This window comes from Ictalurus furcatus, chromosome 9 (assembly GCF_023375685.1).
Source record: "Ictalurus furcatus strain D&B chromosome 9, Billie_1.0, whole genome shotgun sequence".
NCBI classification, from domain to species: Eukaryota; Metazoa; Chordata; class Actinopteri; order Siluriformes; family Ictaluridae; genus Ictalurus; species Ictalurus furcatus.
In genome coordinates, this window is record NC_071263.1 from 19,277,304 (window position 1) to 19,305,229 (window position 27,926).

Here is a 27,926-nt window from a genome sequence, read left to right on the forward strand (position 1 = left end):
ACTCCTGTGAGATTTTTGAACATTTTGAACATAGCAACAGATCAAAATATACCTATTTTAATTGTCTCTGGACATTGTGCTGCATGAAAGCATTCCACCTGTATTATGGACAGATGCTAAGCTAATGGCAGACAGATTGAATTGGCAAAAGACACTCATATTCTTACTCAGACAGACGGACAGACGCACACTCACACACACACACACACACACACACACACACTTATATTTTTTCAACCATCTGCACATCTGTTGGTAAATGGGAAACAAACAGGAATGCAAATCGTTGCCGAACATCTGCTGACCACAGGCCACATCCCAAGCCCAGAAGAAGAAATAGTGTTAGCCATGATCATGCACAGATATTAGATGTTATTAGATTTTAGATGGATATCAAACAGACCTGCACATGTAAGAGTAATAGACCACATAAAATCTGCTTGCTTTCATGTCTTATTGATTCTCTCCCCCCCAAATCTTGCTCTAAATGTGCATGAATTGGCAAACAAAACAGAACGATCTGTGGGAAATGTTTCATAAAACAACAGGGCCAGATGTTGGACTGGGACACGTGGTAGTAAAATACCACAATGCAAGAAAAAAAAAATCCAAGGTTCTACAATTTTTGATGTCAACAGATGTTCTCTCTCTCTCTCTCTCTCTCTCACTCCCTCTCTTCCTCTTTCTCTCTCCCTCTCTCTCTCAAACCAAATGAGCTCCCCTCTCCCTCTTTTTTTTTTGAACTGCTACAATGTTGCACATGGAGCTGTTATTAACTGGCTGCAGCTGTGAGGTCCATATCAGAAAATGTACTGTCACCAGCCCAGCACAAAAATAAATGGACAATTTAGAGCAATTGTCACTGAGTGCCTAAAAGACACCGAGTGCTTTTGCTCTGGATCAAATTTGGTTTCCCCTGTAATCATATTTCTTCACCTGGTACAACTTAAATAGTCATTTTGAAAATCTTGCATGTTCTTATACATAGAAAAGCAAAACAAAGAATGCGAGCAGATGTTTTGTGAGGTAAAGTACAAAAAAAAAAAGCGTACAGTCCTACTGACACAAAACACAAATCTGCCTCCACCTCCATGCTTCATAAAACATAACTGTATGTATGCCTTAACGTTTTGCCATTTTGATTTTCCGCTTGCATCAAGTGCAATAAATCCAGTGTTAATGTCAGGATTTAGTGGACTTTACTTGTCTTGGTGACTATTGAGGAGAAAATGAGGGGAAATGACTTACACAATGATATGGTTTTCCAGGCCATTAACATTTTGCTGCATCACCTAGACCAGGTCTGTTGAGTGCATTGTTTTCCCATCAGGAGTGAGATCTGATACACCAGATGCTAACTGAGTCATGTTCGTAGCTCAGCACATCTAAACATGCCTTGATGCTCCTCGAGCTGGTGTTGATTTTCTTTCAAGACCTCAACGTCAGAAAATGTGATAAGGTCACTGTACAAAGTTGTATACAAAGAGCATGAATCTGATTGCCATAAGATCTCTTTGGAGGCTAAGAAGTGAAACATTGCCCTCTCCTGGAGTCTCCATTCCATTCTGAATGAATAAACTGAGTTTTCTAAATGATGCACAACTATCATGCGGATGTGCTGTAATGAGTCCTAATCATTTATCAGGCAGTTATATGTACTTTGCTCAAGGAAGTAGAGATTTTTCCAAAGCTCTCTCTTCTGTAGTGTGGGAGTGAACTGCAGCTGTGAATCCGGTGGCCTGAGAGCAGAAGGACACCTGGAGTACACACAGGTGCAGAGTGACAAGCGGAACAGCACTCTGGCCTCTGCAGGTCTGCCGGCTGTGAGACTGAGGCAGTGTCTTGTCACTACGACCGCAAAACTCAACAAGGCACACCCTGTCCCATACAGTTTTGCTCTTTGGGCCTTACTATGGAAAAACCTAAAGCCATATGTGCTGGGCTTGTGGCCAACAGCACTACTTTATGCACACAAACACACACATGTACACACACACAAACTGTGGGACTTGTTGGTTAGCACGTTTGCCTCGCACCTCCGAGGTTGGATGTTTGAGTCCCACCTCCACCCTGTGTGCTCGGAGCTTGCGTGTTCTCCCCGTGCTTCGGGAATTTCCTCCAGGTACTTGGGTTTCCTTCCCCAGTCCAAATACATGCGTTGTATGCTGATTTGCATTTCCAAATTGTCCATAGTGTGTGAATGTGTGTGTGAGATTGTGCCCTGCGATGAGTTGGCACGCCGTCCGAGGTGTCCCCTGCCTTGTACCCCGAGTTCCCTGGGATAGACTCCAGACTCCCCGTGACCCTGTGTAGGATAAGCGGTATGGAAATTGGATGGATGGATGGATGGAAGTCTTTGGAACTGTGCTGGATGGATGAACACCAATATCTTCCTAAAGAAATACCTCAGATTGTGTTTTGATCATGGAGGTACAGAGTGCTCGTTAACATATCATTCCAAAATCTCTTATAGGTGTTCAATTGAGTTGTGATCTGCTGACTGTGAAGGCCATACCATATGATTTACATCATTTTCACCTTCCTCAAAACATTCACTGAGCTCTTATGCCTTGAGGATGTGGCAGAGTCATGTTGGAAAAGACCATTCCCCTTCAGGATAGAAATGTTACCATAGGATAAAGGTGATCAGTCAAATTAACTTGCACTACTTGCAATACATACAGTACACTGCATTGATTTGCAGTGATGCTTCTCTTTAAGGGGACTCAAATCATGCCAGCAAAATGTCTCCTACGGCATAACAGTGCCACCGTATTTTCCTTTCAATTCGTCACCTATCTGTATAATATAATCACTTATGATAGCCAGCCATGATAAAAGATTAGTGTTTCCTCAGTTGAACCACCACACCATCACTCCTGCAGTTAGAATCAACAGCCTTGTCAAATATCACTCCAAACATATCTAAACAATAACGGGTGGCACACTACTCCATGCAGGTCATGTTCGCGTTAGAAAACAAAAAACATTCTCATCTTAAATTTGTCAAATGTGGCGTGGAGGATTTTCATTTCATCCCTATCCCGGTCTCGTTGTGGAAAACCCCTGAGCTTCCTTCATAAACTGTACATTTCATTTGATTTCGGCAGGAGGGAAACGTTCCCCACTGTGGCCCCTGCAAACGGAGGAGGTTCAAACAAAGTGCTAGGTGCTAATGAACAGAGTCCTGACAAAGTTTGTTTTCCTGCATGAGCCACGCATATAATGGCTTCATTCAGAAGCGGTGGCTTAGCCATGGAAAGAGCTAGTAAAGAAATCCCAAAGTGTTTGGGTGACCTTCCTGAACTTCATACAAACTCGTTTGCCTTGTGGGCCTAGTCAAGGGAGTTTACATATTCATGAGAGACATGCTGCAGCAACAGGGCTGAGATGGCTACATACTATGAATTTCCCTGACTGTTACACAAAAACTTATAAACAAATATACAAGAAGCAGAATGAGCACATTTAATATAGTCAGGAAATAAGGACAGTATGACATATTAGAGCCTTATTTAGATTAAAAACAAGAAAATACTATCTATAATAACCTGACCAAATTAATTTCAATATTACTGTTGCTTATAGTATCTCAAGACAAATGAAGAAAGAAAGTATGACAAAGAATGTCTCCTAGTATGTCAATAAAAATTGATATGATATTTCTTCACATCTCTTGCTTATTTATTTACTATTATGATAGCTTATGATATAAATAACATGTTCTAATGAATTTTTGGTATCTGTTTAATTTATTGTATATGATTCTAGAATTTCTGAATACTGACATTTTAATGACAGCTCCATGCAGATCATCAGATCCTTGAGATTTGCTCAGATCTTCTCAAAAGGGTCCTATCAATTTCCTCCAAAGATCTGCATCCTTTTGCATTACAACACAAAGAATTTAAAAATTAAATATTAAATGTAAAATGTCCCAACGACTGATCATAATGTAGTAAATGACAGAAATCTACTTGTACCATGCTATTATTTACAATTATTTTATGGATGCATGTATGTTTGAACTGGAAAGAGGTACCTGTAAGAGCTAACGCAAGGTGAAGTTCCTCTCGGAGCAACTGGAGCACATCGCTGACACCTTTCTCACCCTAATAACAGCAAAAGACATTTTTGTGATCAAATTTGTATTAACTAATAATAATAATAATAATAATAATAATAATAATAATAATAATAATAAACAACTTTATTTTATAAAGCACCTTTAAAAGCAGCTTCTCAAAGCGCTGTACTCAAAATAAGCAGTACACAGTAAAAAATTAAAATGATAAAAGTTAATAAAAATAACAACAATAATAATTATATTAATAAACTTTATTTTATAAATCACCTTTAAAAGCAGTTTCTCAAAGCGCTGTACTCAAAATAAGCAGTACACAGAAAAAAATAAAATTATAAAAGTTAATAAGAATAACAATAATAATAATAATAATAATAATAATAATAATAATAATAATAATAATAATAATAAAAGTAGACATCTACAGTCTAATGCAAGTTTAAAAAAGTATGTCTTAAGTTGAGCTTTAAAAATGTCATAGGTCTGAGCTTCCCTAAGTTCAAGAGGAAGAGAGAGACAAAACTAAAGCTTTAGTTGCCATGTTTCTGCCTCACCTCACAGGCCAGGCCCCACAGGATGGGTCTTCCCACAAACACAGCCTTTGCCCCCAGCGCCAGGGCCTTCAGCACGTCTGTACCCGTGCGTACGCCTCCATCCAGATAAACTTCAACTCTACCACCCACGGCCTCCACGACCTCAGGCAAGACATCGATCTGCTCTCACACATAGGCACATTGTGTTGCACATTTAGTATGCACATTTTGGTTTGCTCAAACTATTCTCACTTGTGTTTCATTTTTGCATGACATACTAGAAAGTATGACCCACAAAGATGTCAGAGCAGTAAAAAAGACTAGTTTCCATAAACCTTTTGACATTTAATAAACAGTGTATGAAGGTTGCTATGATGAAATAAGCCAATAACATAGCCAGTAGACAAAAATACAGCATGGGAATTGTGTGATACCTACAATCAGAGCCTTTAGTCACGCTGCAGTGTCACACCTTAAAGAACCAACACCCAGGAAACACTAAGTGAGATGTAATTTTCAGACCACAGTTGTTTACTGAAGAGATAACATGTGGCTTGGGGATCTATAAAGAATAAGCACTGTTTACTTTTTCACTAGGCACTTACGGTGGCTGGAACACAATCAAGCTGTCTTGCTCCATGGTTTGACACAAGTATCCCATCAACACCATATTTCAGAGCTTCTCTGGCATCTTGTGCTGCAGCACAGAGTCATTATAAACAAGATGGCATTAAAAAGCATACACATTTCTTTTTGCGTAATATGTAAGGAATAAATCACAATGGGGTGTGCTATTATAAGAAAATATTCAGTGGCCTCATGTGATGTGATGGTTACTGTTTTTACCCTGAAGTTGATTATTGTTTCAAAATGCAGATATCCACAAATGTTAAATTAGCATCTCTTTACAAGATGTTTCAACATATCAATTATGATAAATTTATATGCAAATATAAATTTTCTTGGTTAAGTAAGAACACATTTTTTAATCTGATTATTATTATTATTGTCCCTACATTTTCTCTACCGCTACACAGGGTCTTGGGGAGCCTGGAGCCTATCCTGGGGAACTCGGGGCCCAAGGCGGGGGAACACCCCGGACGGGGTGCCGACACATTGCAGGGCACGATCATATACACACCCATTCACATACTACGGTCAGTTTGGAAATCAGCCAATTTGGTCAATTTGAAAGCATGTCTTTGGACTGGGGGAGGAAGCTGGAGTACCCGGAGTAAACCCCCAAAGCACAAAGAGAAAATGCAAACTCTGTGCACAAAGGGCGGAACCGGGAATCGAACCCCCACTCCTGGGGATGCAAGGCAAACGTGCTAACCACTAAGCCACCAAGCCACCAAGGCCCCTATTCATACACTACAATTTTTTTTCAGTTATAAGATTATGTGGAGCGTCGACCATACAAGGTCATGAGAGTGAGCCATCACTATGGAAATGATCTACTAGAACAAGAACTATATAAAACTGTGATTTGGATTACAGCTGGCACTATTGTTAAAGCTGCTTTTATAGACATTAATCACCTTCTGGCCAATCAGATTTGAGTATTTAACACTGCTGTCGTATAGCCATATTTAAAGGAAGCAATAATATTTTGCCCTGAACTGTTAATTCTTCCTTGCATGCTGCCTTGGAAATTGTTAACATAGCTGGGATTGTTTAATATCAAAGTTTTTGTGTGTGTGTGTGCTGAGTACTGTATATGGACCACTGAAGATGGTGTCATTTCCCATAAAGACTGTACTTTCTCTAGTTCCACATCATAACCTTCAAACTCCATCATGATCTTAGTTCCAGACCCAGCAAGATCTGAAAGTTAAAGGCTGATCCCGAAGCAAGATAACAACGGTTTTAGCCATATGGAGGCCATTATGTGTAGGAGCTACAAACTTCACTGCATATCTTACCTACCATGAAATAAGGTAGACATTGTATTTAATTAACATGCCCTTGCTGACATGCAGCTCACATATCATTTGCGTTTTGATCGGATTATGCAAATCCCTTTGACAGTATCCTAGTGGCTCGTTTCCAGAGACCAAAGGCCGCAGACGGATGAGCGCAGACGCTCTAATCACTCCTCCCAGCTGGAGCACTCACCTCTCAGAACTCCTTTAACCACCACAGGCAAGGAAGTGATTCTTTTTAGCCAAGCAATGTCCTCCCACTTCAACGTGGGATCTATGGCCTGAGCCACATACACTGCCAAGCCGCTGTCCTCCCCGTAGCCCTGCTTTGATGAGAACGCTAAATCAGGCGTTTCAAAATTGGCCATCCTGAAAAAGAAAGAGTGCAAAAAAAATAATTAAATCACATGGATTTGAAGAGTGTTGCTTTTGGTCAGTGTTTAAAAAGCCAGTTTGGGAATTAAGCCAACCGGTAGCCCTGCTGCTCAATAGCACCTTGTTGATGGTGCTGCTACACCTTAAAAAATTCAGAAAAATCCTACAAGGCTGTATCATGTCATGTCTAGTGGAAAAGGAGTACAACTCGAGAAAAATATGATCTATTCACAAACTTCATTTTAGTTTTCGGATTGCAATAATTCACCTAGCAGTACAGGACAGGAAACCTTTGCTTTCATCAGGCTGTTTTCTTTCGCCTAATGTAATGAGGGGTAGTAAAGATTAACCAGTTCCTATTAATCCCCATGAGCGACTTGCTAATCTACTGTAAGAAGTGAGGGGGAAAGTTTCCCTGGTTTTAGAAGCCAGGTTTCTGTTCCGTAAATACATAAGCCTTTTCAGGGACTGCAGTTCAGTTTTTCAAGAGAAAACAAAGCTGTCTGTGTGGGGCCAAAATTCAGATGGGTTTTGCTTTTCAAGAAATCTCACAGGAATGTCAGCATTAGACACTTGCTATTCATTAGATACTTGCCGACATGCATAAACTGCAAGTGGTTTTCTAAAAAAGGTTTAGAGTTTGTGCGTGACTCCATGATTGTGATACCATTTAACCCTTGTAACGCTTAAGGGAACTTTTTAAAATCGTTTTTCATCATTGAATCTAAGAAAACATGCATTCATGATGTGATCTAAGGCAACAATATTTCTTTTTACAATGTTTCTTTGATGACATTGGCTGCATTTTCCTCTTGAACCCTCTCAGTAAAAGGGTTGAGATTTTTAGCATAATATTACCAAATGCTCAAAATATGGTAACCTGCTATCCATGTTAACGGCACGAGGACATGAAGGGCTTTCTAATGATTAACTTAAAACCCATTTTTTAACCCATGATCTTCAGGAAGATGAAAGTTCATGTTTAAAGATTAATGTTGAGGCAGAAGGGTTGAGTGAATGTTTGAACAAAGTGTTTGAAATAAAATGTACACATTTCATAACCCATAATGAATGGAAACAGATTTTTCATGCATGAGATGTTAAACTGATTCATATATTAATATACATATATATATATATATATATATATATATAGAGCGAGAGAGAGAGAGAGAGAGAGAGAGAGAGAGAGAGAGTATATTACGATTCTTGAAGCATTTGAATGATTATGTTTGAATGATTAAACTGTAGTTATAGTAGGCTTGAACAGGTAAAATGCTGATTTATTAGAAGCTGTCGGTTTTATTGTTTTAGGTGATTTATCTGATATATGCATATAGGTTGTTGTGAAGGACAATTGTTTATGTTTAAAATGTCTTTTACTTTACACTTATACATACGTTCACTGAGCACTTTATTAGAAATACCTATTTATTCATGCAATTATCCAATAAGCCAATCACATGGTAACAGAACAATGCATAAACTCAAGCAGATAGAGGTCAAGAGCTTGAGGTACGGATCGCATCAAACATCAGAATGGAGAAAATATGTGATCTCAGTGACTTGGTTATTGGTGCCAGATGAGCTGGTTTGGGTATTTCAGAAACTGCCAGTCTCCTCGGATTTTCATGCATGACAGTCTATAGAGTTTATATACAATGGTGCAAAAAAAAGGGTCAAAGGACGATGGACAGACTCATTTGAGCTGACAAATAACCACTCATTACCACCATGGTGAGAAGAAAAGCATCGCCGAATGCACATTTCAAATCTTGAGGTGGATGGACTACAACAGCATAGAAGACCACATCTTCTGTCAGCCAAGAACAGGAATCGGAGGCTACAGTGGGCACGGGCTGACTGAAATTAGACAAATAAAGATTGGAGAAACATTTTGCTTGATTGGATAAATGCTTGAATGAGCAGGGGTAAAGATGTTCCTATTAAAGTGGATGGTGAGTGTATTTGTAAATATAATATCAGTGGGACATAAATGTTATCCCAATCATGGAATCACCACTGTATTATCCTACAACAAGTGTATACTTACAGTGTTCATTTTACTGGCAGAACTGCTGACTTTAACCCTGCTATAATTTATGTTGTTGTGTTCATAGAACAACACTGTGAAGGGTTTTTTTTTCCCTCAACGATACAGATTGTATGACACCATTTGCTAAATTCCTTTAACCAACAGATTGGCACTGTGTGCAGTATGCCCTGCAGTGAGGGCTCCACTTGCACGTTCACAAAAGGTTGTGAAATCCTGTACATGGCACACTAACATGTTGCACATAGTTGCCTCCACGTTTACCTCAAATGAGAGGGCAGCTTAAAGCGATTGCGCACGTCATCACGCCGCTTGCCAAGATAAGGTGTGTCCACTGTGACAAAGATACCCTTATACCCTGCTTCTTCAGCTCTCCTGACCAGAGACTGAGTCAGTGCTCGGTCTTTGTAAATGTACAGCTGCATCCAGCGCACACTTGCCGGGGCTGCCTCTGCTACTTCCTCTATGGTGGAGGTGGCCCAGGAGCTCAGCATCATACCTGTGCCAGCAGCCAAACAAGCTACAGGAAAGAGACAAAAAAAAAAAAACATTGTTATGTGTTACTTTTATAGGAATAATATTAATAAAAAGCTCTTATTTTGCTAAACTTTGTGGAACAATAGTAATGAAACATAGACTACTATAAACCACAAGTATCAATTTAATACCAAAGGGTTAGCTCCTAAAAATGAAAGCCCAAGAGCTTCTTTTCTCAATCACCATTTTCCAGCTATGTTTAATGTCATACTAATGAGAAACCCAACACAGGATAAGTGGCATTGATGGCGATATTAGCACGAACGTTGAGGTTTTGGAACCCATTGTGTTTGAGCAGAGTGTACAGATGAGGAGCTGAGAAACCAGGATATCTGTCTCTCATGTACGTATCTCATTGCTGAATTGGTCTCTTTATGTAGAGATGAACCGGGGCAAATTCCCACTGGCGCCGCTATCAGCACATATTCAAACGGCATAGTGGGAAATATATGAAACCATTAATCAAAGTGAAAAAGCTGGAAGTTGAGATGCATCTGACCTCCTGTTATTCAAACATTGCTTCTGAGCATGATCCTTTGCAGTGTAACACTTTTAAACTTGAGAACTGGATCATACAGTGGAGTGAAAAAACTTACATTCCTTTAAATGTAATCTATTGCAGATGTTCTTTCAGTATAACAAGCGACAAAAATGGTCAAGTTATGTTAACATTTTAATAGTGAGAAAATCCATTTTGAATGTGACGTACGCTGATCCGGTAAGCAACACATACGCACCCGGCCATCCACATGATATGAAAAAAAAAGTGATTAAACAGACCGGGCCACCATATTCCATTGCTCCATGGTCCAGTTCTGATGCTCACATGCACATTGTAGGCGCTTTCGGTGGTGGACAGGGGTCAGCATGGGCATTCTGACTGGTCTATGGCTACACAGCCACATACGCAGCAAACTGTGATGCACTGTGTGTTCAGACACCTTTCTATCATAGCTAGCATGAACTTATTCAGCAAATTGTTCTACAGTAGCTCTTCTGTGGGATCGGACCAGACAGGCTAGCCTTCGCTCCCGACGCTCATTAATGAGCCTTGGGTGCCCATGACCCTGTCGCTGTTCACTGGTTGTCCTTCCTTGGACCACTTTTGGTAGGTACTAACCACTGCATACTGGGAACACCCCACAAGTTTTGGAGATGCTCTGACCCAGTCATCTAGTCCTCACAATTTAGCCCTTGTCAAAGTCGCACAGATCCATACACTTGCCCATTTCTTATGCTTCAAACACATCAGCTTTGAGAACTGACTGTTCACTTGCTGCCTAATATACCCCACCCCTTGACAGGTGCGACTGTAATGAGATAATCAGTGTTATTCACGTCACCTGTCAATGGTTTTAATGTTATGGCTGATCAGTGTAAATATTCCTTAATAACCTGTAATGCCCACTCTTGGCATTTAGAACTGTCTATGGGTCCTATTAGTTGTAATAACATTATCCCTGACATCTCTGCTTAGGCAGTATTTGGCATTTTTTTACTTGATATACTTTTACTCACTTGGCAAATTGGCATACACTGATTTTAAGTCAGCTGTGTAGATTAAGAGGGCTATGGCAAAAAAATAAATAAATAAAGAAAGAAAGAAAGAAAGAAAGAAAGAAAGAAAAAGACTTCTTGCTATTGGTACTTTTTATATCCTTGATGCATGATTCAGCCATATTTATTTTGCATCGTTCTAGAATTATTTTTATTGCCAGATAAATTGCTAATTTTTCTAACTAGGAGGCTTTGGGTTGGAACAAAAGAGTTCCAGCACCCTTAAGCATCTCTGCAATTTGAACACTGGATGTAAGTATGAGATTATTCTTTGAAGCACAACACAGATTAACCCATATGAAAAAATCAGATATATTTCACATGTAATTATGTGAGTAATACGTGATCATATGTGGGAAGTATGTGGAAAAATGTGCACTCAAGTACACCTGTGAGATCATGTAAATAATGTGCGATCACATGAAAACAAATGAAACATTGGAAATAAATAAATTGTTGGAAAACCACACAGGAAAAATAAAAACACACGGACTGCCTGTGAAAATTCCACACGAGAAGCATAACATGAAGTGCATAAAAATTGTGTATCTGTGTATATGCATAAGCATATATGAAGTTGGTGTGACTATTGTGTAAGTGAAACATGAGAATATGGGGATATAGGTTATATACCTGCTATGACTTTGCTGTGAGAGTTCAGTGTGTGAACTATTGACCTGTATTTCATGTGGTGAAGAGGTGAAGCTCCTGCTGTAACATCATGACACGCAGACCTGGAGCTCCACCATGTGGTGTATTAAATATTTGCAGTATGGAGTCCATCACCTCAGTGTGAAATTTCCTCTAGCTGCATGTCTCACCTCTGGCAGTAGCAGTCTCTCCTTCGGGGTGAGCCATTTTCTGCATTGCAGTGGCTGCTACACACACAGGCATGCTCACACTCTGTCCCAGCACAGTTGTAGACATGTCCACCTTGGACACATCTTTAAGCACGCGTGGGAGCAAGCGCCACCTACAACAGGAAGGAGGAAATACACTCTGATGATGAAGAGGCAGGGAGACATTAATCAGTGACTCGCTGTAATTCATCCTTCAGTACATAAGCTGCCTGCTTTGCACTAAATCAGATCCCTCCTAAGGTCATTCCTCCTTTTTCTTTTCATATGGTCATTTTTCAAACCTTTCACGTTTACTCAAGCCCTAAAGCTACCAGTGCAAACATACACACTATCTGTGTTTGCCTTATTATTTATTCATAGTCTATCCTTTCATCTACTTTTCTCTCTATAGAAAAGGCTTCATCTCCATCTTTTAAACACTAGTTCCAGCTGAGTCTTCAACTTCTCTCTTCTCATATCTTTCTTCTCTTCTTCTTGCCTTCCATTCTCCCCTAATCTCAGACCACTCTCTTCTCATCCCTCCTTTTCTGTCGTCTTCTCTTTTCTTTTCTCCTTTGCTTGTCTTATCTCATTCTCCCCTCCTGCTCTTATTTTCTTTCTCATCTCCTCTCATCCCATTCTGTTCTCAACTCCTTGTTTCATCTCCTTCTCTTGTCTTATTCACTACTCATCTCATATCCTTCTTTTCTTTCCTACATATCCCTTCTCCTGTCTTCTATTCTTATTCCTTTCTCTTGTCCTTTGCTTCTCTTCTCTCTTTTTTTAATCTCCTTCTCTAGATTCAGTTGACTGTTCTGTTTTTGACTCTTCTCTTCCCATCACATATCTTGCTTTTCTCCTCTCATTCACTTCTTATCTCTTTCTCTTCTCCTCTCATTTTCTTGTCTTGTCTTCTCATCTCCATCTGTTTGTTCTCATCCATCTCATTCCATTCTATTCTCTTCCCATCGCTTTCTCCTTTCTTCTCTTCAGGGTCAGGGACAGGGTCACGCTGGCTGCAGGGCCTATCCCGGGAATACTGGGAGAGAGTTGGGAATATACCGTATGTATATCTTCTTTCCCATCACTTTGGTATCTGCTGGTCCTTTTTCCATTGTGTGACGTTATAAGCATTATATAAAGCAAGAACAAAGCTATATTCTAGAGACACAGGTTCAATTCGCCGAGTTGTTTTAAGCAGACACATTAATGTGAAAAATAGAGCACCACCACGGAGCTCCTAATTGTTGCCTGTCACTGTTAATGGCTAATGTAGTCAGGGTGATCTGGCTAGAGCTGACTAACTACAGCTACTTTAACTTTCCATAATCACTCCCTGAACCCTGAGCTTAATGGTTTGTTCTTGATTATACTATAAATAATGTAGCACAAGGTTTATCTGCATAATGACAGGCTTTTCGTTTTTGTTGACATTGCTTTAGGACATTTTCCTCTCCTCAGTAAAGAGCATCACACTACCCACACAGGAGAGAACAGCGGGGAAAGCTGAAGCAAAGAAGACCCCTTTCTGACCTTGCATGTCCATACCGTAGATTAAGAATAAGGAAAAAAATAGGTTTGTGTAATGGTTTGGTTTATCTTTTTTTCTGCCATTTGTTGATTGAGTAGGGACTGACATATGGCTCGTGTTATTAACTTGGTGTCTGAAACCAATTTTCCAAACATTTGTTGTGATGGTTTATATTTCCTGCTTGATTAGTCACAACTTCCACCACAGCATGCGTCTTACTCGTCTTGGTAACGACAGTGGAAAAAGGGGTTTTATGCAGAAAAACAACGCACAGCACTTTCAGAAATAGCTTCTTTCACTACATAGCATGACAGAAGTGTATTTGTTTGATTGATTATATGGCCTCTCCATTAGAAGGAGTTTTGCATTGTAGCATGCATACACTGTAACTGGATTTCCAGCTTATAACTTGTATGAATTCCTAAACCGCACAAGGTTATTGGCCCGTTATTAAATAGTGTTGTTTTTACCCATTTCTTGCACAACCCAAGTGAGTCACAGAGCTTTATTTTTTATTTTTTTTAACACACACACACACACACACACACACACAAAGCTAAGATTTATTACTGTGTGTCAATTTAATTATGAGGTGTGGACTCAAATGTGTCAAACCACAGCAAATGAATTCCAAATTCTTCATAAATCATTTAATATTATTTCTTAGAGTCAGGCTGCATAGTCAATGTATAGTATTACTAATTACTCCTATTACAACCCAAGAACTATAACTAAAAATGATTTTTGTGTACATTTGTCTTAGCTACTCCAGCTTCCAGCTTGAAGAATAAATAATTAAATCTCAGAAACTATTACTAAATGTGTATTTACTTTTTCACAAAGGCATACAAACAGAAAAAAAGATTTTCCACTTAATCAGAGATCATCCTTATTTTTGATCTTCAAAAGCACAATTTTGTGATTGTGTCCATGTATACCGTTATACCATTACATACCTTTTGAAAGCTGCTACATTATCAACTAATGATTCCTGCTGATCTGCTCCAGAGAAATAATAATCGAATACTGCTTTGGGTAAGATTGTTTTAGCTCTGTGCTCAAAATCACTCACACACACTGGCTTGTCGGACATGGTTCCTGAGAGACGACCCTTCATCTGTGTCTCTCTCTCTTTTTTTTTTTTGCAACATTTCACATAAATCAGCAGCTCACCTATAAATAATTAACTCAAAAATCTTTGGGGAGTTTCACAACAAATGTTTGTATTCTGAGGGCTGACGTAACTGTAGGGTGTTAAGCCTCGTAAAGGGTCCATGAACAGCCTACGCTGTTTGAATAAAAATCAATACCATGTGTTGTCTGTAAAAATAGGATGAGCCCTACAACCTTACATTAGTGCATTCATGTAAAAAAGGAAAAGGCAATCTAGAGAATGAACCAATTATGGTTGATTGTATATGTGATTAAAGGAGTAATTCTTAATTGGGTTAATAGGCATATATTTTCTCAAGAGGAAAGAGTTCCCACTGTGCAGATCCTGCACCACAATGCTGTGTAGGTTGTAGGCTGTTAATATTCCTGCTGGTTTAGATCCTTCTCACCATATAGCCTCCTCTGCAGCTTTATGTAACAGTAGTGCAGCACTCTTCTTTTCTCTGTATCCCACACATCATGAGTTCAGAGGACGGTATCTAAACTTCCAGCTAACTTTAAATCAAAAGGAGAAAATATAAAAAGGTGTCAAATAGTGTGTATGATCTACATTAGTTTTTCAGCTTTTAGCTACAAACTTAACAAATCTCAACCATGCATTATAATTTGATTTAAAAAAAAATTATACACACACAAAATTACCATTAGGACCATACAATATAATGCATTTTTAATCCTGAACACTGCAATGACCTGAATGTGTGTGTGTGTGTGTGTGTGTGTGTGTGTGTGTGTGTTTTGGTGTAGTATAAAAATGCATGACACAAAAACATGATTAACAGGTTATATTCCAAATTTCAACAGTCAGTAGTATAAAATAGGTATGACAGCATGTCATGGCTTCACATAAACATTGCATAATCAAATTCAATTAAGTCCTCAAGAATTACTGGGAGAAATGAATGTAATGGTTATGTGCTAATAAATTCTAAATTGTATCCATGTTCACTGCTTTAAAAGTAACCTGCCCCAATATGTTGGAACAAATAAACACAAAGAAAACAACAACATATGCTAATCTAAAACACAAACATCCATACAGTAAATACCCAACAAATTGAAACACTGGTAATTTTTTTAAGCTTTACTTATTCACCCATACAAGGCTTGTGCGACATGATCTTACACTACCATATTACCATATTGGTCAGATTCGGCAGAACACCACACCAACAAACTCTTCATGTCATCAGATAGAATTTGTGATGCTTTCATTGTAATGCTTTTTGTTGGGCTTTTTTGGTGTAGTTCTGGTAATTACAGTGTAGAAAAAAAAAATGAACTGTCTCTTTGTAGATTAATAACAGAAAGAGAAACCTTGAGTAAATATGCAGCACTGGAATGCTTACTTCATAACACGTGCACACGAAGGGGATTCGGATTCTGCCGGGGAGAATTTGGCTCAACAGTGACAACCAGGTCCCGACTACACAGCTGAGAATATTACTGCATCAATCCTTACTCTCCTTCAACCTGAAATGGTGGAAATGCGCGTTTTCTTGTTTGTTCTGGACGATTAAATTGTGTATTGTGATTTTCCTAAATGGTAAATCACACGCAGGGAAAAACTTACATCGCACAAGCCTACATACAATAAAAGTAATGGCCTGGTATCACCATTAAAATACTTTTGTTTATCGAGTATTGTTTACTGTATGGTAAACTACATAGAGTCAACTTTCAATTAATCTAACGAATGCATTGAACCTATTAGCAGAGCGATTAGGACTCTAATTGATAAAGTTTTTTTTTAAATACTTATGCAGTCATGGGAAAAACTCAGAGAGCATCATACAGAGCCATGGTCCTCAATGTGGTTCAAAGGAGTTTGTAAAGCACAACCCACTATTATCAAAGTTATTATGCATGTAAATAATGTCAGCTGGAATCTAATGCCAGTTTTAATAAACATGTGGGTGGGAAATTCAAGAAGAAGAAAAAAAAAATCTCTGGCTCCAATAAATAGGCAAAATTGTACGTTTGAATAATTTTTTGAATAGTCTGTTTGTAAAATAAATCTGTTGAGATAAATGCGTCCCTGACTGCTAAAAAATTGAAAACCCCTGATGTAGAGCATCCCGCTGACAAGCTATAATTCACGATGATGATTCTCCTCAGTCACCCTTACTGAAATAACGTAATAAAGCAGTTTCATACCCTGGAATGTAAAAGCATGCACTTGGCAGTTGTTAGTTTAAAAAAACAACCAACAATGAACAAGGGTGTAAACAAACAGTCCACTTGCAGCATTACACATGTACATCCTAAATGCAAAATAGAAATATTAAAACAGGTTTTCAGAGCTTCCTTAAAATATATTTATATATTTTTTAATATTATTTTCCTTTTTTCATTTTAAGAGCATTACAGTTACTTGCTGTGTGATGTATCCTTGGCAACAGTTTTGTTTATAAGCAAATCCTTTTTTTTGTTTGTTTTTTTTTTTTTTAAGATTTCTCTTAATTTACACACAAAAATACTGGAATCCACAGGAGGAGTTTATCAGAAACAGGGAAGGGCTGGTTAAAATAGATAATCACTGATTAGGAAAGAGGAAATAAGCATTCAGCACTTACAGTGCTGAATTCAACTTTGCTGTGGAGTTTTGGTGTAAACTGCATTTCAGATTTCCAGCCTGTGCAGAAGTGTTATGTGGCCTTGGGACTGTTTGGACCTGGAGGTTTCCTCTTCCTCACTGAGGTCTCTGTAGATCGCTCACTGCTACCAGCTGCAGCTTCAGTGCCAGGGCTTCCTTCCTCCTCAGTGAACTCCTCCTCTCCAGACACCTTCTCACTGTCATTGTCCAGGTCAGATGCTTGCTTCTCCTCTGTCAGAGTATCCTCCAATTCATCCTCAGAGCCTTCATCTTTCTGAAGTACAACTGAACAGGCAGAGAAATGCATCCACTCTAATTAAGAGGAACTTCATAATGCAACAAGACAACGACCCAAAATACACTGCTAACACAACAAAGGACTTCATCAGGGAAAAATTGGACAGTTTAAAACTGGCCAAGTCAATCACCAGACCTTAACCCAACTGAGCATGAATTTCATCTCCTGGAGAGGAGACTGAAGGGGGATCCCCTCCCCAAAAAAAACCACAACTGAAAGAAGCTGCAAGCCAGCACATATAATCCTGGAAAAGCAACACAAAAGAAGAATGCAACAGTTTGGTGAGGTCAGTGGGTCGCTGACTTGATGCAGATATTGCAAGCAAGGGATATGCAACCAAATTTTACATATTTATTTACTTTAAGACTATTTGTTCCTATACTTTTTCAAAAGGCGTCATGTTCCAAGTTGTTTAACACATCTAGATGTAACTATCAGGAAATGAAAGCTGAAATTCTGATCTACTGTCTTATATTCATCTTTTGAGCTCAAACACAAATGTCTTCAGTGAATAGCAAAAACACTGTTTGCCTGACACCTCTGTGCTGGAAATAAAACCATATAAGCTGCCCAAAATCCACAACACACCACCTGCCGGTTGGGACTACTGTACGTCAAATGCCAGTGGCACAACCAGAGCATGTGCTTGCAAAATAAATATTCGTTTAAAACCAATAAGAGGTGGGTTTTTAACATGATATTGAGCTTGCTTCTGGATTCATTTGCCTAATTTCGATTTATATTTTAATTTCAGTCTGGACCAGTCTCAATATGGCATATTTGGTAACACAGCAATACAAAAATGGGTACAGCTTTAGCAAGAGGAGAAAAATAGTTCCCTTCAAGCAAACTATCATTTTAACATGTGGTGCAAATTATATTATCCATCTTACCAGTCCTACCCTCTTTGTTCTTTGGCCTAGATGGGCAAATGCAGTCTGCGATCAGTACCAGCATCTGTTAGAAATGCAGAGAAGATTTAGGAGTACTGGCTAAACTTTTCTATAATGCAAGGCTGCAGTTCCTCCCACTTTATTCCCAAACGTGCAGTACAATAGATAATGATTACACAACCAAGAGTTGTATAACACTTCTGAACACCTTTATTTTCTTACATAATTCCTAATGCCGCAAGTCATTATCTCTTTGCCAGTGGTAACAAAATATTAAAATTGAGAGTCGTGTACATTTTCATCCTAATGTTAATGCAGAGGGGAAAAAAGAAAAAAAAACCTTGTAAAAGTCCAGTTTTAAGGGCCTGTGGAAACGTTATGCATGAAACACTTTGACTAAACAATATCAGTCATTCTTTAACCAAGCTGGATTTAGGTAGTTTTTACTTACCAGGCCTAGGAGAAGGCCCAGGAACAGTGTGACAATGGCAAAGATTACGTAAGAGCCCCATGATGGAATGCCAAGACTGTTGGTTAGATACGTGTGGATTTGCTGAATTGGATATAAAGATTCACAGGATGATTTTCTGATACAAAAACTTTCCAAAAAATATTACTCTATTTCAAGCCAACTAATATTCTCAAACTAAACAAAGTCTAGGTGATTATCAATTTCTTACAGTTGTTGTCTATTTATACCACAGCACTGTTGTATTTGATTCCCAAATCTTGTTGATTAATTTTCTATAACAGCAGCTCTCACACTAGTAGTAGTACTGACTGCTATATAAGTCACAGGTCTATATTTATTTATTTATTTTATATTATATATATATATATATATATATATATATATATATATATAATTATGTTATTTTTCTATATAAAAATTCATTCACAGGGACTTGCATGTGGATGCTCCGCATAAGCTAAGGCTAATAATGGATTACAAATGTTGCTATTTATGAAAAACAGCAAATTGTTGATATGGTGAAAGTAATGTTTATTTAACATTTACGTAAAGACTCCAATGTCAGTGGTTTGTAACAGGTTTTCCACCATGGGAAAAATCAAGGACAGAGACCAGTTTTATGGCAACTGTATTTTCCCTCTCTTATTAACTTCAAGAGGAATTGAAAAGGCAATGACTGTTTACAGCTGTTATAAAATAAGTGATAATAGGAACAAATTGGTCTTGCAGATGTTCCACAACATTAAATGCAACAATCCTCTTTCTGTACTGCTTATCCTATATAGGGTCAAGGGGGAGCCTGGAGCCTAACTTGGAGCACAAGGTGGGGAACACCCTGGACAGGATGCCAACCCATCGTAGGGTACAATAACACCCATTCACACACACACACACACACACTACAAACAACTTGGAAATACCAATCAGCCTACAATGCATGTCTTTGGATTGGGGGAGGAAACTGGAGTACCCAGGGAAAACCCAAGAGGCAAGGGGAGAACATACAAACTCCATGCACAAAGGGCAGAGGTGGGATTCGAGCCTCCAAGCAAGGAGGTCCTAGGCAAACTTGCTAACAACTAAGCCACCATGCACCCTTAAATGCAACAATAAATGGGTAAAATGTATGTAATGTAAAAATGTAACCATGAGCAAAGTGCTGTGGTATAGGAGGGGAAAAAACACTTCAAGGCGTGATGTTATAGGAAAATAATCCACCCTGTTGATTCCCCCCCTATAACTGCATGCCTCATTGTTTATTTCTTTACATGTTATATAAACATCCGAAAAAATACATCATACCCGTATCCACACAGAGAGCCGGAACAGACCAGCCATTCCTGACATCCTGGAATAAAAACCAAAATATATGCAAACAATAGTGATAACAGCACAAATGGCTTCAGATTGGTAAGAAACATCTCCAAGTTCAGTTCATTCAATACACTGAGACCCTCCGAGTGCTGAACATATTTAACTGAAGGTACATAGAGAGAGATGAGTGTATGCTTTACAAGATAGATGATGGTGATTTCCATCCTGGCAGCGGCTCCACAGCATCCCACTTTTTTTGAACAACGTATGCTTGGATATCCTCAATGGTCCGTGATGACATGTATCTTCTAAAACTTCCATCTTTAGCACTGCAATAGACAGCAGCTGAACTCTTGACCACAGACTATAAAACAAGGTGTGATTATATTCCACAGAAAGGCAGTCAAGCGGATTTAAACCGAAAACAAAGCAGACTGATGACTGTTTTGCTCTCCTAAGGAGAGTGTTCCAATGATGTATTGTTTATACACTCTGTGAACACGTCGTTCTACCTGACAATTTTCTTCCTTTTATGCATAAAGTAACATAGTTCATTCTTTATTTCCCCATATTAAAACTGCAAAATTTAATATTTATTCACGGCTGTGAGTGCCAAGTAATACACATTTAGAGAGAATTTGGGGCTATGTCCCAAACAACATAATGCACACTAATTAGGACAGCTGCAACACCTAACCGACAAACCTGGTCGAATTTGGTAATATAAATGGTTGGCATAGAATTTTATTATTAGTTAGTTGGTTTAGTTTGTGAAGCATGCTGTGGCACACACTCATTCACTTCATTTAGACCAAAAACACATCTAATACACAATGGAAAAGAATGTTATAAAAGCACTTAAATGCTATATTACATTACATTATATTATATAATATCATACACACTGTAGCACATGACTATCTGAAATATAATAATCATCAAATGAGGCAGCGTTATTTTAAAGAGCTTTTGCAATTAAAGTAAAAATGCTTAGTACAGTCAGCATCATGCAACATTAAAACTCAGAACACTGGAGACTTACTGAAATATAGTCGGTAGTGAGGTGACCAGAAAGCGCCCACTCAGGCCTGCAGAACAGAGCAACACAGGGCAGGAGAGAGAGAATTAGTTATTACAGAAATATATAAATATAGGTGCAGTGCAGCTGCAGGTCCAACAGGCTCATCTCCAGAGTGTGGGAGTTTCGTACTGCTTCAATAGCGGAGCTGTAATACGAGTAAAGTAACTCAGTTTTTCGATAGTGAACTGTAGCACGGGTATCAATTTCACCCAACAGCTGAGGTCTCCTCAGACATTCATCTTATACAAGCAGTGTATTACAAACGGCCTGCTTGGAGACAGTGAGACTTGGGTTGGTTATTTGCAGGAGCACAATGAAAGGAAGAAGTCTTCTTTGTTTCTTCTTTTATAGACCAAAATTTTATACACGTGTTCCTTGGGATTTCATAGTGGTATTACGATGAAGCTAAAACAAAGCATGAAAAACAATAGGGTGTGCTGTTACAAGAAAATAAACAATGTGGTGTTATTATTTTTCTACAACTTCACATCCCAAAGTCTGTTACTCCTCTTATACCACAGTGATTTGACAAAAGATTATTTATTAATGAACAAGTCTTCATATTTTTAACCATTTATAGTTACAGTTAATGATGTGGAACGTTCGGAAAACAAGTTAGTTCCTGTTATCACTTATATTAAAATAAATAAAATAATAAATAAACATTACTGAATATTGCAAAGAGCAGCCATTCAAGACTCCTTCCATACAGAAAGCTTCACAATATCAACAATTATAATTATAACACCACCACCAGGGGTATTAGCTGGACTGTCCGAGGCTGAGCCCAGATAAGCCCCCCCATCAAAAAACTTTTAAAAACATACTTCTAAATAGACTGTTTTTTTTTTTTTCTTGCATGTGATGGCTAATGGTTTAAAAAATAATAATAATTAAATTGGATAAAAAGTTGGTTTATAAAACTTGCCTTAGGTGTGATCACTGTTTGCAGGACTACCAGACTGAGAAAATAAAACGTTTTGGCAATCCAACATGATACTAGGTTAGTTTGGTGTTGCTAGCTAAGGGGAGGCACAACTAAGCTATCACTGTATGGGTTTAGCTGCTACAGTGCCATGTAAAAAGTACATTAGCTGTTCTTATGCACTGTTCATATCAACTTCATAACTTGGAACTCAGACATTTACATACTGGGTTTTCCTGGCTCAGGATGTTAGTGTTTCAGTTTCAACCCCTTTGTAAAAAAAAAATTTAAAAAATGAAACGAACTGAATGAGCGAGCTAGAGTTTGGCACAATTGAGACCGGTTAGCCAATAAGACAAGTATTTCCACATATTTTTATACATAGAGCCCGAATGCCCAGGCCCGGTTACGCCTCTGAACAAACACATTTTATTTGTTTATTAGATTTAGATTATGTGAAGCATCTGCAATACAAGTCACTTTGAATTGTGTGATAGAAACAATAATATAGAACATAGAAACAAGAATATATTAGAACAAGTGTGTTATTATAAACCTCCAGGCAGTCAGCAATACTGTCAGAAAAAAAAATTTAATAAACACCTTCTGACCAGTAAGATTCAAGAACTCACCAGCACTGTGGTAAAATGAGCTATTACCTGAACAAAGAACAAGTATAATCAGTATAATCGATGTGGCATGTAGATTATAATTTTTGTGCTTCACAAGTTTTAAGTCATCTGAAGTAAAACATTCATATTTGGGCTGCTAATACAATTTGTATGCCAAATGTCCTTAACTATTCACCTTCCCTGTCCTTCCCCAGATCCCCTGGTTCTCCTCCCCCAGGTTAGTCATTACCAAGGTTATTCAGTGTCCTTTTGAAAGATTGGCTTTAACATGCAGTTGACCCAAGCTTTCTATTTTAGAGATGCACACACTGATAAGTAGACCACACGTCTACTCACCAAATAAGCCTTAAATTAAAACCCATATATTAACAAAAAACCTGCAGCATAGTAATAGGAGGTAGGATTATTGAACATCCATGCAACACAATACACTGACACCATGTCCCATTATGAAGGCCCATTATGATAAAAGCCAAAAAAACACAACCGACAACCCAACAGCAAGGCTCAATATATTTTTTCTCTTGTCCATTAGCAACAAACATGACCTACAAACAGTAATGCAGTGTGATTAATTAGAAAATTAAAATTAGTTACAGTAGCTTCATCTGCTCTTCGAAGTGGGTTACAGAAAACTTGTGATTACTCGTGCAACTTGTGATAAGGTGCAGTTGTTACTACATTCCTTATTAAATTCAATCACTGTTCAGCAATGAAAAACAAAAAAACAAGTTTGATGAGGCCACATGATCAAACACAGAAGGCAGTATGAAGAAGGATAAAAGAAGGATTATTGTCTTAAATTAATCTGCAAAGTGTAAACATGTATAAAAACATGACTTGCCATAATGCTGACTTTTAATAACAAGCCTGTCACAAGTGTGAACAATGACTGTCGTTCAAACTGTAACTAACAGCTTAATTGTCTTTTCTGGTGACTTCGTGCCATGCATATACTATGAACATAACATTAGAATAATAATGCACATGCACAGATATTTATCAAACACTGAACAAATGGGTGCCAGAGCCATATCTCCCTGCAGTGCTTGCCTGGTTTCCCACTGAAGCTAAGCAGTGTTGAGGCTGGCCAGTACCTGGATGGGAGACCTCCTGGGGAAAACTAAGGTTGCTGCTGGAAGTGTTACTAGGGTGCTCACCCTGTGGTCTGTGTGGGGCCTAATATCCCAGGTCTTCGGATGAGGTCCTGAAAAAAATCATTAAAAGTCCCAGGACACTTATCGTAAAAGTGTAGGGGTATAACCCCGGTGTCCTGGTGAAATTGGCCCTTATCCATCATAGCCATCTCCTCTCCACTAATAACTAGTGTGTGGTGGGCGTTCTGGTGCACTATGGCTGCAGTCACATCATCCACGTGGATGCTACATACTAATGGTGATTGAGGAGATTCTCTCCCTGCCAAAAATAATTATTAAACTATACATAATTTGTACCTGTGAAAACATGACTGCATAGTCTACTGGTTAACAGGGATGATCTGAAGTAATCCTGATCCTAAACATATCGAATTGCATCAGTATACTACAATAGGCCTGAATAATATGATGGTGTGATAGAAACAAAAATGTCTCTCCTTTTCTTTGAGAAATAACATGCTTTATAAATGCTGGACTATAAAGCTCCGAGGTGAGTGGCACCTGTGGGTGCACTGTTACAAAAACATAAGCAACATTGTATATCGCAATTGTGTATCATGAAAATGTCTTCAAGTGTTGGGATATGAATAAAATGTTAACAAACATGTAAAGCATTAAGTAACACACAACAGAAGTCCATAGGAAATAGCTCTTCCTTTACATTTTTTTCAACGTCAAATAAGACTTTGGGGTAAATTTACAGATTCATAGACAGGACACTTGTGTTCCATTCTTTTTCTTTTAAATAGCTATCCACAGATGATAGACAGGCTTTAAAGAAGCTGTATTGAGTGTATTAAAGTGGGTCCTTTTAGAGCCACTGAACTGGTTATTATTTAATGGTTATAATGGTGGTTATTATTTAATAAGGTGTTGCCATGAGTTAAGTAACTTGAGCTGTATTTCATAGCAACAAAGTATTTAACTTGTGGCAGGTACTGTATTTTACACTGAGATACTGAGAGAGACAGACAAAAAAAGAAAGAGTGAGAGAGAGAGACTGACAATTATGGAATGATACAGAAAGACATACTGGAAGGTGACATGGATACACCATTAGCCAGCATCACCCACCTTGAGTGAATACACTCCTGCCAAATAATTAACAGGAGGTCATGTATGATGTATGATGCTCATATAACATATGTCAAATTCATGGCTCATGTATAGCCTGATTTACACTGCACTTACAGTGAATTACAGTAGTGTCTTAATTTTATTACTTATCACACTGTGCAAGATGATCCCAATCAAATCTGGACTGGATTCTATAAAAGGCTAAGCGATAATGTGTTCTCCATTGCACGAGGAATATCCTCCAACAACAGACCCATGATGAAAGATTCCTGTGTTGTGCTTATGTCAATCAGTGCAATCGAGGCAAATGGGCTCACAAAAACAGAAACATAACTCAAAGTGAACTTGAGGAAATAAGGACATATTGCTTTCCTGAGGCATGTTTTGTTTACACTGCACCATTGTCACTACCATATTTGTACCTGCCCCATGAGTTTTGTGTGATCATCCTATGCCGTCCTCCTATTGGTGGCTTTTAGATGAGAATTGCCCATCAAGATTTAAAGAAGCTGCAGAAATTTCTATCACTACCAGAACTTTGTCATCAGTTGTCTGTCGTCACAATGGCACTAGTTTGGCGGTCTGTGGAATCGTTCTAAGATCGCTGATCTTAAAGTTCCTGTGACGTGCCTTGAAGCATGCAGCATTATTCAAAGTGTTGACATAATTTCCACTGAAACAGGAAGTCAGGGCGGGACACATCAAGAGGCTCCTCACCCTTTTTAAATAGCCAATAGCGTTTCACTTACCTCAGAGCCCGGGCTAAGCTGTACTTTATGGTTAATACCATGGATTTTTTATAACGTTGTGGGCGGGACACTTCAGATTCTAAAGAGCATTTGATTGGGCAGAAAATCTGATGAGAAGCTTAAGTGCAGAATGATAAATACTTGTTGATCCATACTGGTGGTAGAGAGAGGCTGTAAATTTATGCATATATCTTCTAAATGCAAATTTTGTCATGAATTGCCTGAATTTTGTCAGGCCAACATATTCATATGAAACGTCACAAAACTTACATTCTGATTTGATGGGGACTAACTCAAAACCAAAAAAATATATTTACACTGTGTGATTTTTGTCTGCTACAGGAAAACTGTAGCAGACCAAACATTGTACAGTGTGAACATGTCTTCAAACAACTGGTGGTCATGAGCTTGGTCTCTTGTAGCCACAGCATAATAATTTTTACTATAACTACCTTGTTGACTCAAAATATTAATGCACAGCCTTCGTAACCAAGCCTTAATTAAAAAAATAAAATAAAATAAAACACTATGTTGCCTCAGTAGGTTCTAACATTGTCTGACTGTCTGTGGAACTAAAAGTGGACCACAAATCGTAAGGTGAATCCGGCTTTACACAATTCATTGCCATGTCTTTGGTATCTCATGGCCACAACATAATACTTCATGACCAATGCATATTTAGCTTGTGGCTTCAAAATATTAATCGTGGCTCGGCCTTAAGAAAACATAAGCACCATGTCACTTCAGCAGCTCCTTGCAACACTTACGTGGAAAATGCAACCATATCTCATCACCCCTCTTTCCCCAGTGTGTAAAAGAGTTACACGTACCAATCTGGCAACATAGTCACACAGTTCAGTAGCTGTGCTGCTACTACAGAGGCCTGTATTATTATCCTGCTATACGCCTGTATTATTTTAACCTCCACACTGTCTGCAAAACCGACAGGAAAATAAATAACAAACCTGGTTGTTGTGTGACATCAACATTTCCCACAGATATTCCCAGACTGTGGCTTAGTTTGGCGAAAGCCTCCCAGTCCGCCTGAATGTGCTGACACGCTGGACACCACGGGGCGTAGCTGTGGCAAAATAAACCGCACTGTTACCTTGAGCTGGACTTAATCTCAAGTAAAACCGCAAAGCAGTGTGCAGAATTGTACAATGACACCCTCACATTGGCAAGGCAGTAGCACTAGCTATAGCTAATATGCACACATGGCTTATATTAGCTATGCTAGCTCGGCCATTTATAGTGCTTGCATGAATACAGTTATATTTGGGGTACAATGGATCAATAATATAATTCCCTTTCATACAGGCTACATGACTTCCGCTCAGAGCGGAGATAAACGCTACAGTGGGCGTGGCGTGTCAAAACATAAAGCTGTCGATTATTAAACCCGCACTGTCAGTTTAATAGCGATTGATAGTGCTTAATAATGACCTGCTCGCTCAAATAAAACACGGCAACAAATGATACTACTCACAATTTTAACATCCACTCGCCCTCGAGAATAAGGGTCCAGTTTGAGTCAGCGACTGTCAACACGCTGCTTTCGGTTTGAGCACTGACATTTTGCAGCTGGACTGTTAAAACATACCCGAACCAAAACATATTTCTTAAAAGCTTCAGCTGCTGTGGACGCTTCTGTCCCGCCATGTTGCCAGCACACATGCTTGTATGAATGTTAGAGACCTGAAATGCCTCGCCCTCCTTTTTTTTAGGCTAGACCGTAGAGTCGGTTTTACACGCCTTCGGCAAATTTGTGGTTACTTTGGCACCGAATATGGAGGTATCTGGTTGGTTGTAATGGCTCCCATCTCTTGTTTGTCAGCAGAATGTCCCGCCCTTAAGCTTCACAAAACGCGCCACTTTCAGTTTGAATCCTCCAGTTGTTTTCACAGACCACGCCCCCGTCCTCCTGTGATTGGCTAGAAAATTTTATTGACGTTCGTCATTATTCCCCAGTGGCAGCTCTATCTAGTATCTATGGCGATATTGTATCGCCTGAAATTCAAGGCATGTGAGGTGTCTTACATAAATCTTTTTTTATTATTATTATTTTTTAAAGGTCTATTATCTTGTCTACCTTCTTACTATGGATAGTTTGCCTGGTGAACTC

General features: G+C 38.7%; 2 protein-coding genes across 4 annotated transcripts; both read right to left on the reverse strand.

The window, feature by feature from the left end:
• Positions 1 to 3,445: 3,445 nt before the first annotated feature.
• Positions 3,446 to 14,570, reverse strand: hao1 (hydroxyacid oxidase (glycolate oxidase) 1). The gene is made up of 8 exons (XM_053633182.1): positions 14,391 to 14,570; positions 11,886 to 12,037; positions 9,235 to 9,490; positions 6,736 to 6,911; positions 5,223 to 5,314; positions 4,639 to 4,797; positions 4,043 to 4,112; positions 3,446 to 3,883 (listed from the first exon to the last, which is right to left on the reverse strand). The coding sequence occupies exons 1-8, from the start codon at positions 14,549 to 14,551 to the stop codon at positions 3,816 to 3,818; spliced, it is 1,134 nt and encodes a 377-aa protein (XP_053489157.1). The 5' UTR covers positions 14,552 to 14,570; the 3' UTR covers positions 3,446 to 3,815.
• Positions 14,571 to 14,697: 127 nt separating this feature from the next.
• On the reverse strand, positions 14,698 to 27,924 carry tmx4 (thioredoxin-related transmembrane protein 4). Of its 3 annotated transcripts, none has more exons than XR_008386799.1 (9): positions 27,291 to 27,924; positions 26,767 to 26,882; positions 21,223 to 21,268; positions 20,381 to 20,509; positions 20,169 to 20,214; positions 18,846 to 18,947; positions 18,395 to 18,458; positions 17,184 to 17,488; positions 14,698 to 15,102 (listed from the first exon to the last, which is right to left on the reverse strand). XR_008386799.1 is itself a non-coding variant. In XM_053633183.1 (8 exons), the coding sequence occupies exons 1-8, from the start codon at positions 27,476 to 27,478 to the stop codon at positions 17,256 to 17,258; spliced, it is 924 nt and encodes a 307-aa protein (XP_053489158.1). In that variant the 5' UTR covers positions 27,479 to 27,923; the 3' UTR covers positions 15,378 to 17,255. The 3 variants fall into 3 exon arrangements, 1 of the variants encoding a protein (XP_053489158.1); XR_008386800.1 differs by lacking the exon at positions 14,698 to 15,102 and adding an exon at positions 15,378 to 16,080; XM_053633183.1 differs by lacking the exon at positions 14,698 to 15,102 and having other exon boundaries at positions 15,378 to 17,488; positions 27,291 to 27,923.
• Positions 27,925 to 27,926: the final 2 nt, after the last annotated feature.

Bases quoted from the DNA above. Each gene is read 5' to 3' on its own strand.
- tmx4 (XM_053633183.1), bottom strand. From the start codon at position 27,478: ATGTGTGCTGGCAACATGGCGGGACAGAAGCGTCCACAGCAGCTGAAG. The intron at 26,883-27,290 runs GTGAGTAGTATC...ATTTTGCCACAG, and splicing joins GGCGAGTGGATGTTAAAATT to CTACGCCCCGTGGTGTCCAG. The intron at 20,510-21,222 runs GTAAGTCTCCAG...TGTCTATTGCAG, and splicing joins TCACTACCGACTATATTTCA to TGCTAAAGATGGAAGTTTTA.
- hao1 (XM_053633182.1), bottom strand. From the start codon at position 14,551: ATGAAGGGTCGTCTCTCAGGAACCATGTCCGACAAGCCAGTGTGTGTG. The intron at 5,315-6,735 runs GTGAGTGCTCCA...TCTGTGCTGCAG, and splicing joins GGTTAAAGGAGTTCTGAGAG to CACAAGATGCCAGAGAAGCT. The intron at 3,884-4,042 runs GTACCTCTTTCC...GTAATGCAAAAG, and splicing joins CCTTGCGTTAGCTCTTACAG to GATGCAGATCTTTGGAGGAA.